General features: G+C 39.6%; 1 protein-coding gene across 4 annotated transcripts in view; it reads left to right on the forward strand.

Annotated features, from left to right (window-relative positions):
- Nucleotides 1-13,683, forward strand: part of mtgo (miles to go) — a 102,961-nt gene that overhangs the window by 62,456 nt on the left and 26,822 nt on the right. For 2 of the 4 annotated variants that reach the window (XM_043211501.2, XM_043211502.2), the window contains exon 3: nucleotides 1,288-2,298. The exons of the other annotated variants lie outside the window; for them this stretch is intronic. In XM_043211501.2, coding sequence (XP_043067436.1) covers nucleotides 1,407-2,298 — 892 coding nt within the window. In that variant the 5' untranslated portion in view covers nucleotides 1,288-1,406. The remainder of the gene's footprint in view (nucleotides 1-1,287; nucleotides 2,299-13,683) is intronic. 4 annotated transcript variants of the gene reach the window in all.

A 13,683-nucleotide genomic window follows, 5' to 3' on the forward strand; every position in this document is an offset into this window, starting at 1 on the left:
TTTGATTTGAATAATTTTAATACCAGACCTTAGAGGTTAATAAAGTTTATATCCTTTAGTTTAAGATTTTTTCAATTTTTTTTTAGTGTGTGTGTTAAATATCATGGGGAATGCCAAATCGAACGATTAAGACACGCTTACGTTTTAATTTTGCCATTGTTGTTTTGTTCTGCAGTTTCGTCTTTCTGGTTTTTGTATTTTTATTTTTAGTTTTTTATTTTACCCTCACTTTTTGTTGTTTTTTTTTTGTTTGTTATTTGCGGGGTTTCATTTAAGTGGCCGCTGGTGTGTTGTGGTGTTGTTGGGTTGTTGTATTGGTGTTGTTGTTCTTATTAACATTACTTGACAGTCGTTGCCGTTAGTTTTCACTCTTATCTCCCTCGTTATTCCCTGTTGTTATTATTGTTTGTTTGTTTGTGTTTTTTTTTCTGAATGCATGTGGGTGGGTGTTCCCCCATCATATTGCCGGCCCCCTTGCTAGCCCCACCCACCCACTCTTTGTTGTTCAGTTTGTGCCTTTTGTGAAAATATTTCAATTATTTGTCAAATTGACACAATGCGCAATTCTGCCTGCTGGTGGCTTGACTCTGTTCCTTTTTGCTTTTTCTGGCAAATTACAATTTGCAATTGTTTGGCTGACTATATGAAGAAACAACAACAATTGCTCTGAATCTGCGATGCTGTCAACATTTTTGGAGAGATAATTTCAATTTGATTTATGTTTCGCACTAGATTTCAATGAAACTATTTATTTAGCTTAGCATCTTTCATGTTGTGGCGTTGTTGGTGTTCCATGGAAAGTGTAATAATCAGAACGGAAGTCTAATGCCATCATTTTAAGCCAAACACATGTTGGCCATACGGGTGGTCCATCTCTTGCCTTGGTCTACAAAAAAATATTAGCTTTGATCAAGTATGTCATAGTTAGACATTACCCAAAAAATGAATCATAAATGAATTATTTAATTGTAATTGTAAAATATTATTTTAATCTAGTTACATGAATTGTATCTATTAGATACTTGTATTTTCCCAGAAATGCTTATCCAATGATGCAAAAAAAAAATACACAAAACGTAGATTTCCCATGAAACCTGATAACCTTGTATATGGGTTGCAAGTCCGCAGATGCGGTGGGCGGGCTTGTTGTTTGTTTTCAAAGTTCTTATCGCAACAAAGAAATAATAACGTTTTTGGATTGGTAACCAAGTGGCAGCAGACTCACCGTCCGCCGTGCAACTATTAATTTAAGGCAAACAATTTGCCGCATTTTGTGTTCTATTCCAGATAAACAAAAAAGAAGAAAAAAAATTATTAATTATATCGCTGAAGCTGGCAACACAGAGTTGCAGTAACAATGTTGAAAGAGGCCTAAGAGAAGACACAATCTACGGCACGTCAATACCATGGTGCGACTGAAAGCTGCCGAGCCACACAGCAGCAGCAACAACAGCAACATCAGCAACATTAGCAACAGCAACGGCAACGGTAACATTGGAAGCAACAATAATGCGGGTGGCAGTTGCTCCTCGACCACATCATCTACTACCAGTTTGAATAGTAACTCGGCCTCGCCCGCCTGCAACATGGTCATGTTGCCGGCACCGCCACAGCCCCAGTTGCAGATTGCACCGCAGCAATTGCAATTGCAGCATGCAGCATTGCCGCCGCAACAGCAGCAAATGCAGCACATACAGCAGCAGCAACAACAACAGCAGCAGCAACAGCACTCGCCCTCGGACGGTGGGTCGTCGAATTGCTCGCTGCCGGCATCGCCACCGTTGCTGCAACAAACGGCCACGCCGCCCCAGGGAGCCCAGATTGTTCCGCCCGTCTGCGCTCTCCACCATCCACAGCAGCAGCTCGCCCTGATGGCCGCCATGCAGCATCACCATCCCCTGCCGCCGCCACACGCCCTGCACCATGCCCCGCTGCCACCACCTCCACCCCTTCCCCTGAATCCAGGCCCGCCGCCCCACGAAAACGGTCATGGTGGCGTGTCGCCCAACGGGGGAGGCGGTGGCTCCTCCGCCAGCAGCGTCAGCAGCCTGTCCAGCGGCAGCGGTGGTGGTGGCAGCCAGGGCAACACCAATTCCAGCAATGGAACAAACGGCATTGGACCGCCGCCGGCGGCGGTTCCTTTGCAGCCCGGTCAGCTGTACATCCAATACCAGGGCGAGTTCTATCCGCCGGAGTACTACATCGCACCGCATCCGCACGAGGGCATCTGCCCGCAGCATCCACACCATCCGCACCCGCACCACCACCAGCCCATGTGCGCCATGTCAGCGGAATACGGTGAGTCGGGGGTACATTTTCTTAAAGAAATATAAACATTTTGTAAAAATATAAAGAATGGAGTTTTATTATTGATAGGAATATTTATAAATAAGCTTTCATTCACTAAATTGTGATTAATATTCTGATGAAAATTGATCAAGATGAAGGCTTCGAAAGGTGTCCTATTCTCATCCCCATACACACCCCACTTTTTTAAGGGTATCCATAAATAAAATGACAAAAAATTCAAAAAAATATTTAAACCATAGTTTTTGATGAAGATTTTAGGGAAATCGATCTAGAAATCGTTTAAGGTACTCCACTTCAGAATCGGATGAGAATTAGGGAATATATAGGTTTACTGTGGGCCATAGAGGGGAAAACCCATTTCCATCCCAGGAAATGATAAAGAGATCCCATCAACAAAAATGGAAAAAAAATCTAAAAAATATTTTGTCACAGGATTTTTATGCAGAATGGAGGCAAATTGATCTAGAAATCGTTTAAGGTATTGTCATCACGGATCGGCTACATTCTAGTCAAGATATGGCCTTTTTAAGGTGTCATATGCTAAAACCACATGCATTTCTCGAATTTCAAAGGGAAAATATCAGAATAACATTCCCAACACATAGCTCATTCTTTTAAAAGAACCACTATGATTTTTTCTCATTTTCTTTGAAAAAACATGCAAAAAAAAAAATAGTTCGTAATTTTTCAACAGGAAGCGCTATTTTAGTTTGTTAATTACCAGAGATCCTTCATCAAGGATGAGAAAAAAGTGCAACCCAACACCGCAGATTTTTGTAGCAGCATTAGAGCGTCTCTGGCCGGAGTGGCAGCTAATTACAGCTGAAGTAATCCCCTAGCTAAGTATCTCAATTCGTCAAAAGATACTTTCCTAAGCCTTCGCCACGATGATGCAGTCGCCGAGCTCTTAAGCTGCCAAAAACTTGGCAAGCGACAAACAAACAGAAATGAGCGAAAACGGGTTGGGGCTGGAGGAAAAGACTATCCAGCTCTTCAGCTAAAAATAGACGAAAGCCCCGGTTGGGGCTTAGCCGCCCACTTTTCTAGACTAAGTTATATGTATAGAGCTATACATATATTTGGTATTTAAAGCTAAAGCTTCTCTGAACCAAAAACCACCAAGCCCAGTCCACAAAGTCAACAAGTAAACTTTGCATTTGATTTATCTCTCCGGAATAGAATTTCCCCATTCCCTTAGAAGCCCTTGTGACTTTCCTCAAGTTTTTTCCGCAAACTTGCGATATTCATTTAATATCATCAGGCAACAAATTAGCTTTTATTGAAGCCCACACTAAGTGCACTTGGTGACTAAAATCAGGTTTTATATTTATTAATAGATATAGCTAGTTTTGTATCAAGAATACTAGCTTGTATCAAGTGCCAGTTGGATAAAGTTCAAACAAAGTTTAAAGACAAGAATGAATCATCTTCTCTAATATTTTGATAAAATAACAAACCATAGCTATTAGCTAACTGAGTTAACACCCTGTTTTGTTTTAAAGCTTATCGAAATAACAAGCAATTTGCATTTGTGTTTTGGCATTTGCATGATAGCCTCATTGCCCGCCCACACGATAGCATTCTGACCATAGAATAACTATGTATGTATGTATGTATGTGGAATATAAAAGCCAGTTCAACTGGAACTTGGCTTTGGCATTTTGAGACTAACCAAGCCCAAATGACCGACAATCCAGTCTGGATAAATAGTACTGGGAGCTACAGAATTGTGTCACTGAAGGAGAAAAAAAGACCCAAGGGGTTTTGGACACAGATACTGACTCTCTACTGAGAGAGTGTGTGTTGGCAACATATATAATTGAATTCGATCAAGTTTTGGAGGAACCCAGAAACCCCAATAACCAGCATTTTCAATTTATCAATGTCATTAACCTTAATTGTGGTTTTTTGGCGGAGTGGCACAAAGACCTTCCATTGATTGAACGCAAATTTGAAACTTGAGACGCAGCGAAAATTGCGAATCTGTCCGAAGACTTCAATTTTGGTTTCTTTTTCATTGTTTTCTGGCGCATTTTCTAATTTGATTCCCAAACTTAGATTGTGTGTGTGTGTGTGTGTTTACTAATTGAATTTGCATGTGAGACTAGGCAAGGAGACACCATCAGCTCTTAACCCACTAAAGCACCAACATCGAAGCCCTGTCACTTGGCTTGATGTCAGCATCAGGGGACGGCAAAGTGGCAGCAAGCTGGGAGTCTTCACTCCGCCAAGAGTTGCACATAATTTACAATTACTGGGAAGTGTAAATGGCTTTTCTACCTCGACATCGACCTCCCATAACACCCATATCACCACCGATATATGTATATATCTTCCGCTCCTGTCGGCTTCCTTTGCTCATTTGGCAAATGCCTGGCTGGCACTGCACTGGGGGAAAATAATTGCCACCCATAATGAAAACCAGAAAATCATAATTTAAACCATTTACTTTACACTGGAAACTTCTTTGAGAATAAATTAAAAAATAAATAAAGGAATAAATCTATTTCTGAGGCCTTTATCAAGTTATTAAAACTTTTAAATATTATTATAATTTTAAATTAGTAATCTTCAACTATCTAATTTTTTTTGAGAACTTTCTCAGTGTTTTCTCTGAGCATTTTCCAACTTTTCCCTCGACTCTACTCGACTTTGCCCCGCTCTGATTCTGGTTCTGGCTCTGGTCTGGCCTGATTGTTGTTAATCGAATAAACTTGCAGAGGAAATGGGCTCTGAGTGCGTGTTGGGCCGAAGACTTAGAGACCCACAGCCTCCACTTAGTAAACTTCATATGCCACCACTAACACCCCCAGTCTCCAGTCTCCCTCTGTGTGTACTCTAATGGAATTTGCGCCCGGGTCGACAGCAACTTTACTATATTGATATGGATGCTGAGCATGTTATAATTATAAGAATGCTGAGCATGCTCTTGTTCCTTGACTAACACCCACACCCCACCCAGAACCCTAGTGGGTGTGCAAAAAATATTTAGCTGAATGGTACAGATATGAAAGTATTCTTGGGACGGTCTCTGAAAGACTGACAGGAACTGGCTCGGACTCGGACATGGTGTTGATTGCCAAGTCCCGTTCTCCTCTAATCAACATAATTCCTATCATTTAATATGCCCACACTCGCTGAATAAAAATTGAAATGAATAGGAATAGCAATTGAAGGCTGATAAAGGGAAGGGCACGAGGCTGAAGGCCGGTTGAAGGTTCAAAGCAAACTTTACTAAAGTTTACTACATTTGATATAAGCTCTATATATATAGCTCTATCATCATATTATTAATGAATTAAACAAACAGATCTTAAATAAGAAAAACCAACAAAAGAAAATCTTCATGAGAATGGAAATCCAATAAGTTTCCCTCCCCGTCTTCTGGTTGGCCCATTTTTCGTTTAATCTCTTTGGTAATAATTTTTAATTAACCCGCACATTCGATGCCTCTCGGCTTATTAAGACTTATTGTATTAAGCTCAGGGTGAGCTGGGCCTGTGAACTCTGCACTTTCGAACTTTTCGGATGTCTTGAACCGTTTAATGCTTAACAGATGTCAGGCCGACTCGGCTCGACTTTTACGATTGAATTCTGCTTCTTGATTTAATTGAGTGAAAAGCATAGCCTGTATACACTGAAAGTAATATAATATGAGAAAGTAACTCGAGTCGGGCACCTGCTAAAATACAAAAAAAAAGGAAACTGTGTCACAAAGTAACACAAAATCATGCCCGGCGACTTGGCCAACAAAAGGACTTTGGACAAATATGGTTGCTGCGTTTGTTCGGCTGATAGAAACCACAAATGATTGTTACTTATTATTCGCACATAAAACGTTTTTCTCTCCCCTCCCCTCCCCACTCCTCCAGTCTATATGCTCTTGTCCTCCTACTGACAATTTTCCAACAATTGTTCAGTGAGGCATAAACAAACATTTCCATTTTGCAAGTGAGGACATTGTCGGTCTTGTCCCGTTTCTGTGATGTCATATTACAAGCTCTTAACTGTAAAAAGACAGACAGGGAATGGGAAGGAGATGGTATTCTTGTATTCTCCATTTGACCCAAGACGAGTCTGCTTTCCCTCCCAGTTTGGGGAAAATTCCTGTGGGGTCGTAAAAAAGAAAAGTGCATAAAATGTCTTGCCAGTGACTGTCAAACTGTAGGCAGTCAGCCAGCCAGGCGACAGGTAGGAAAAGAAGAAGCTTTTGCGAGTTTCGAGTAATAAATGGCAGCTGCTCGACAGTATAGTCACCTCAACCAGTCACCTCCTGCCTTGCTACGTACCTCTCCCCTTTACCACCCCTCTCGTACAGCATAAACTTGTCCATTTTTACGAGCCGCTTTGGCGGCACAGATTTATTGGCTTCCTCGCTTTGCTCGATTTTATTGTTGGCCCCCAAGAATATTCCCCATTGCATTTGCATACCCAAACCTCAACCCAAACTGAAATACCAAATGAAAAAAAAACCCCTTTGTCGCGTTGAATTTTATGCCAAATTCGAAGGTTAGCCAAAAATTTCATACACTAAAAAAAAAGTCAGAAAAAATAGAAACTTAATACCAAATAAATTATTTAATATAATTTCAATCTAAGAAATAATTTTATTCCTTTATAAATATTATTTTTAAAACCATTTCATTTAAAATATATTTCTCTCTGTTTAGATTTCACTTCCTTGATATTTTTTTGGAAGACTTCCTCAATAGTTTTGCCCAACTTGCCTCAAGTTTCAGTCGACAGTTTCTGCTCAAGTTTTATGCCTCACTTTCAAGTGGAACATTATCCCACGAATGTTGACTTCCTTCTTTTATTTTTTACTATTTTTATTTAAGATGGATATTTGGGAGTCTGTTGAAGGTTGGCTTACCAAAGCTTAATGACGAAGACGATGCTGTCAAAGACTAAATGACAAATTGCTTTCGCTCTTTGAAGAATAGGGAATTCCACCAGGAAAACGAGACATGAGGCGGCATAAATTTTTTGGGGGCAGCATATTTTTGCCACTGACAGCGCATATTTCTTGCCGCTAAATTCATATTTTAACTTTAAGCTTTTTTCTTCACTAGAATGGTGACAGACAGCAAAAGTGATGAACAGAAACTGTCAAGTCGTCGTCCCCTGGACAATTGACTTGGCTTTTGACCCATATTTCCACCCACTATTGGATCCCCCTTTCGTTGGAAGCTTAATTAATTCCGGTTATCTGTAGAAACATTTGTTTGTACTACTGAAGTCCTAAGATGGCATCAGCCAAGAGCTAAGAAATCGAGCTGAAATGTGTACTCCCAAACATACTATCAGAATGAGTTTATCACTCGTTGGGGTCTCTTATTTTCCCCTCGAACTTCCGCCTGCCTGCATTCGGTTTCCTCATTTAATATAATTTGCTGCAAGTTTTGCGGCAAGGTCTGGCGCTGCTCCACTAATTGAAACGTAATTATATCATTTGGGCACAAGTCCGTCGGCCTGTCAGTGTGTCTGTGTCAGTTCCTCAGCTACTAATTGCAATTTGCACAGTTTGAGCGGCATGAGCGGCATGCTGCCGGTATATGCAACATGGCGCAGTATCATGTGTGTGGGGGTTTCAAACTTATATCACAAGTGCCTTCGTGCCACCGGTTGGTATGCAATTTGTTATGCCACAGGCCGCACACAGTTATATAAAGTTTGAATTAATTAGTTAAGGAAAGATTAATGCTCTCAAAGATTGTGGAATTTTGGGTCTCATTTTGTTTCGTAAATTTATATATTACTATCTTTTTAAGTGGTTTTGTATCATTTAAAGGTAAGGTCACTCTTTTAAGTATAGCTCAGCTCATGTATAATTATTTATCTGGCAACTCTTCAAAAAAGAATATAAATTCTAATGATCCTTCTATCCTATCCATCCTATTTATCTGAAAATTTTGAAAAAATTTTAAAAATTTGAATTCTCCCAAGCTTTAAGAGTTTTTTTTGCATTTATATCGGTTGGCGTATAAATCCTGCCAACATACAGATATTTTTTGGCAATTTAATTGAAATGTCAGGCACGTGGTCAGTAGATCTGCCACCAAAAGGCAGCGGGATATAGTATGGAGTTTGACCCTCCAGAGTTGGTTTTCGCTGCCTAATCCCGTCGAGCTTTTGTGGTTGTCGCACATTTCCGGCTTAAAGTGGCAATGTTGCTGGTATAGCTGGTGTCGTTGTTGATGTTGATTGTTGTTGTAGCTGTAGTTGTAGTTGAACTGGCAAGTCTGCCACTTCCGTTTGCGACGCGTACACGTAATTGATTTTCCGCCCCGCCCCCTTTTGTTTGGTGAGGGGGGGTATTTTTGATATTCAAGCGCAAAAATCTCTGGCTCGCACACCGGGACAACGAAAATCCCAGTGTGAAAAAAAGAAACCCAGATATGCAACAACAAGAACTGAATTTTTTGCGTGTCAAATGAGAATTTCACTTGATTTGATTTGGTTCGTGCAAATTGAGGGAAAAGAGTGCACAAACAGAAAGAACAAACCATTGTTTAATATAAAAAATAAATACTGCAATAAACGTACTAAAAAAAAAAAGATTTTTTAGCCCAAACTACTATTTAGGTTAAGGTTTTTGAGTTTCCCCAAGACTCCTTCAACTTCATAAGACTTCCTTTTTTCTCCCAAATTATTTCTCTCAGTCTACAAGTTACGTATTATTTTTTTGGCAATTCCAACGGTAAGTGTGACCCTGAACTTTCGGCACGCCACATGCATCAGCCAACAAACAATCAAATGTATAACAAACAATGGAAACCAAAAAAAACACACATCTCTAACAATAAATTGCACACAATTCCAATTCCAATTCCAATTGTGATTTAATAAAGTTGAGCTTTCTTCTCTGGCCCTCTGGCGCCTAATTAAATCTCTGCACTTGATCCGAATCAATGCCATTCGGGCTTTGACATTTGCATGGGTGCTCCGGCTATACCCGAAAGCCCAGGTCTATTAACTTGTAATTTATTGGCCAGCCACTCAATTCATTTCGAAAAAAAGAAAGAAAGAAAGAATCGCCATTTACAGAGATACAATATCTCTTGATACCTTGTGGCCCGTCGCATTTTTCAAGCGGATTGGTAAGCCTCAGTAAGCCGCAATATTGGCCAAAATAATCACTGTGCCTGGTACTCCCACAACTCCAACTCCTGGTAGTTGAGACCAGAAAAAAAGTGAATAAAAAAAAGGAAAACAATTTCGCATAAATTTCTGTTTTTGGGGGGCAGAGTGCCGGCGAAATTGCCTTTAAATTACTCGAAAATGCTTTCTTAATACATTGCGCAATTTTGTATTGAAATCAGGGCGTGGTAAGAAAATCAACGCACCCACAAACTAAAAACAAAAAAACCAAGAAAAGAAAGTACTAAACGAAATAATGCAGGATGACAAAATAACTTAAAGCGGCAATAAATTTTCTAGCTCAAGGACATGCTTAAGGCAATGGCCAATCCTTGTTCGTGGGGTAGCTCGGAGAGCAGCACCAGCAGCAGGCCAAACTGTCAACACGTTTTGGCCATTTTGGTCTACGTTCCCAACCAACCAACCAACCAAAAAAAAAGGCAAAATAGAAAAGAACATTTAAAAGTCTGGATTTGTTGCTTGTGGGACGTTGGGTTATGACAATAATACATAAAGGATTTTTTAGATAAATTCTTGAAATACATATTCCTGTGCTCTTTAAAGTCCTTAACCTTTCTTTAATTCTAGAAATTCTAGAAGATACTCATATCTTTTATTTATTTCCCCAGGAAATGTATCTTATGCTGAGAAACATAACTTTCTGAAATTCTTTCTTAGCAACTCACTTTGTATCTTGAAGCTATATATTTTCAACTTCATATCTGCCATTTTATCTGGATGTCCTTTGGGCATCCCCATTCCCATCCCCTATCCACGTCCACGTTGTCCTTGTTTTGTGGCCTCTTACCGACCGCCTTCTGCTTGTTTGTTTGCCTTGCGTGTCCTTCGGTGGCGTATGCGTAATATGTTTTTGTTTGCCACAGGCCGGCTCTCTCTTAGCTGCCACGCCAGACACACGCCAGACAATACATAGCCTATACACACAGACTTTGTTCCTTTAAACACGCACATCCCTATATCTCTTTATATAAGGGATGTATATATTTTAAATACATATGTACTGTATTGAAGTTTTTTTTTGTTGTATTTTTGCAAACTGTGCGTGTTGACCTTGCAAATGGCCAACGGCTATTGAGTGTCGTCTCCACAGACGCCTCTGTCTCACAGAAATAACAAAAAAGCCTTTTAATTGCTTTTTAATGAGTTGCTGGTGTCCCATCTGTGAAACAAAATGGGCGGGCTTCCAGGGGGGCGTAGTCGAATAACGTCCGCCCGTCGCCGGCTATAAAATTTTGCGAAAAATATTTATTTAAAATATATGAGGTCTAAACAACAAACAGAAGGCATTAAAATGGCGCTTAAACCTAAATTATGAGAAATAAGCAAAGGCCTTGCTGGGAACTATTATTGAAAGGGGGTTGCCTATAATGAGGAAGGTTAGTTAGGATCATAAAATGTTTATATTATATATGAGAGGTTATTAAGAGGGCCACACTTTTAAATTATAAAACACTTACTTTAACCTACTTAATATATGTATTATTTTTATTTATTGTTGATACATTTTTCTTCACTCCCTTCCTTTTAACAACCGAATAAACCCACCCATATTATGTGTATCTTTTGTATGCATTTTTATTTATATCGTCGCATTTTTCTTTCGTCCTAATGAAAAAAATTGCCGAGTTAGGATCAGAGTCAGAGGCAGTGGCAGAGTCAGCTAGGAAGCTGGAGCATCGCAGCTTTCATTTGATTTGTATTGCTTTTGTTGCAGTTCAGTTGGTAGTAGTTGTATTTTACGTTACTGTAGTTATTGTTGTAGTTGCTGCCTCTGTTGGCTAGGGCCACTTATGGACTGCAAAAGCTTCTGGCAAAAAGGGTTCAACAACCGACAAATGCAGCTAAAATGAAGGAGACGGGCAGGGGGGCGATAGAGCGGCCACTAACCGAGGAAAGCACCCAAAAAAAAAAAAAAAACGAAACGAAAAAAACGAGGAGCAGAAGGGCAAAGAAGCAAATGCAAAAAATTGGCATCAAACAACAGAAACTTACATTTGGCCAAAACGGGTGGAGGGCACAGGGACACAGAGCGGGGGCACACATGCAATGCGCATTAAAATTGTAACTGTAACGTTTCCATCTCTATCTATCTCAGTCCTCAGTCTGCTTCTCTGGCCCCAAGGCCCACTTCAGTCGCCCCCACTATACCGCACCATTCTTCTCTTCTAGCCATTTCCATCTCTGGCCAAGTTAAGTGCCATTCATGTGATTCTCCCAGCTCCTCATTCTTTTTTTTGCGCTTTTTTTTGTAATTTTTTTTATGTTTTAAGGACAGAGGGGAGGTCCTGTTGGATCCACAAACTTTTTTTTGTCACTGTTGATTTTTGTCCTTTTGCTTTTTGTTTGGACTGTTTCAGCCAGCTTTCCTTGTTTTTTTTTGTTGCCATATTTCCAAGCGGTTCATTTATTAAAAATATTTTATTTGAAAAAAAGTTAACAGTGCGTTTCATAACTAAAATATTTTAAACTCAAACAACTTTATAACTTGTATCTGTATCTATAATTCTTTCTGTATCTCTGTCGCCCCAAGATCCTATCATATCTATATTGATTTCCGCATCGTTTTTCTCCTACTCTTGTCCAATTGTTGTTGGCCATAAAAATTTCCTTGCCATTTTATTGTTACTTGTTTCGGCCACGTTATGATTGTGTGTAATTGCCATGGCCAGAACCCCACCACCCAGCCCCAAAAACGGGCCTCAATCCGTTTGATTCCATTCGATTGGAATCCATTCGAGTGTCCGAGAGTCGGTGGGCCAAATAAATTGCCAAACGGTTTCGGTTACCAGTTTTTGTTCCATTTTGGCCCGATTGGCTTTGGCTTTGGCTGCTGTGTTGCCTTTTGTTTGCCGGTCATTTGTGTGACTTTTGTGGTCGAAAGAAGATTTTAGTGGTTAATGCGCTCGGTTGGTGGTGACGCCGCTGGGGGTCAATTGTTTTGCTGCGGATAGGGTTAAAAGGTCAGCTAAATGGTGGCCAGCAGCCCAGCTTGTTAACTCGACCAATTTGTTTCAAGATATTTTTTATGCTTCGTTTTAATCTTTAGACAATTTAATTAAAATTTAGGGAAGTTGGTTTAGACGCCAATTATCTTTAGTCAGCCACACGTGCTAGGCATTAAATTAATTCGATATAATAAGTTTTTGTGGCTGTCCATAAAAACCCCAAAACGGATAAACTACCAAATAAAACTAAATTCCCCGGCAAAGGATTTATTTGACAAATATTGTAATATTTATGGCTTATATGCTGATGTAGTATGTGGTGTACCATAGTCATAAAAAGTGTGTATCAGAAAATGTCTCTGGCACTTACCAAACGAAACAAAAAAAAAACTCTAACAAATGAAGACACAAAAACTCTGCCACGCCCCACAGCCTCATAAAAAGAGGCACAAAAAACCGCAAATTGTGCCGAGGCTCGTCATAATAATGCATATATATATATATTCATATATATAGGCATTTATTTATGTACAACCAACGATGTGGCACTAACTCCATATGTTGTCTAGAAAATATTCAGTTTTGTCGCTGGGAAGTTTTTGCCTTGCCGCTGAATGACTGAAAACAAATGCCTCTAAATATCTAAAATTTTATAATGCTACCCCTTTGAAGCGTCCCGGGAAAATTCGCTGGAAATTTGGAAAAATTTGTTGGCGCACATGCGGAACATGCAGCACACACGCATCAATAAATGGCCCCAAAAACTAAATTATGCAATTAATTTGGCAGCCCATCCCCAGACCCATTAGCCAAATAACCAAAAGACCACACAGCCACACAGTCCCAGTCACAGCCACAGCTAGTTTTCCAAAAATATAATTTTTATTATTTAATTTCAACAGAGACGTAGTATAATATGCACACGAAGGGATATTCCTTCTCTGCCCGCCTCCGATTGATTAAATTTTCAATAAAATGAATAAATAATAAAGAGTAAAGGTATTTTTGCACCCTTTTCTGAATGTCACTCGGATGTGTTGACTCTGCGGTGCGAAAATATGGATTTTATATTCCAGACTGTTTGCCTTTTGATTTTCAACGTTTATAATTGCAATCTGGGAATCTGTGACGGTATCAAAAGGAACGAAAATATAACATATAAAAAAAATATTTTTCTTTTTTTTCGATATAAGGAATTTTACATTTTTTGTGGATAATACTTTTTATCAAAGAATGCTGACATGTTTCTCTTGGGAATAATGGAAAT

Source organism: Drosophila bipectinata, chromosome 2L, assembly GCF_030179905.1.
Source record: "Drosophila bipectinata strain 14024-0381.07 chromosome 2L, DbipHiC1v2, whole genome shotgun sequence".
In the NCBI taxonomy this organism is placed as follows: Eukaryota; Metazoa; Arthropoda; class Insecta; order Diptera; family Drosophilidae; genus Drosophila; species Drosophila bipectinata.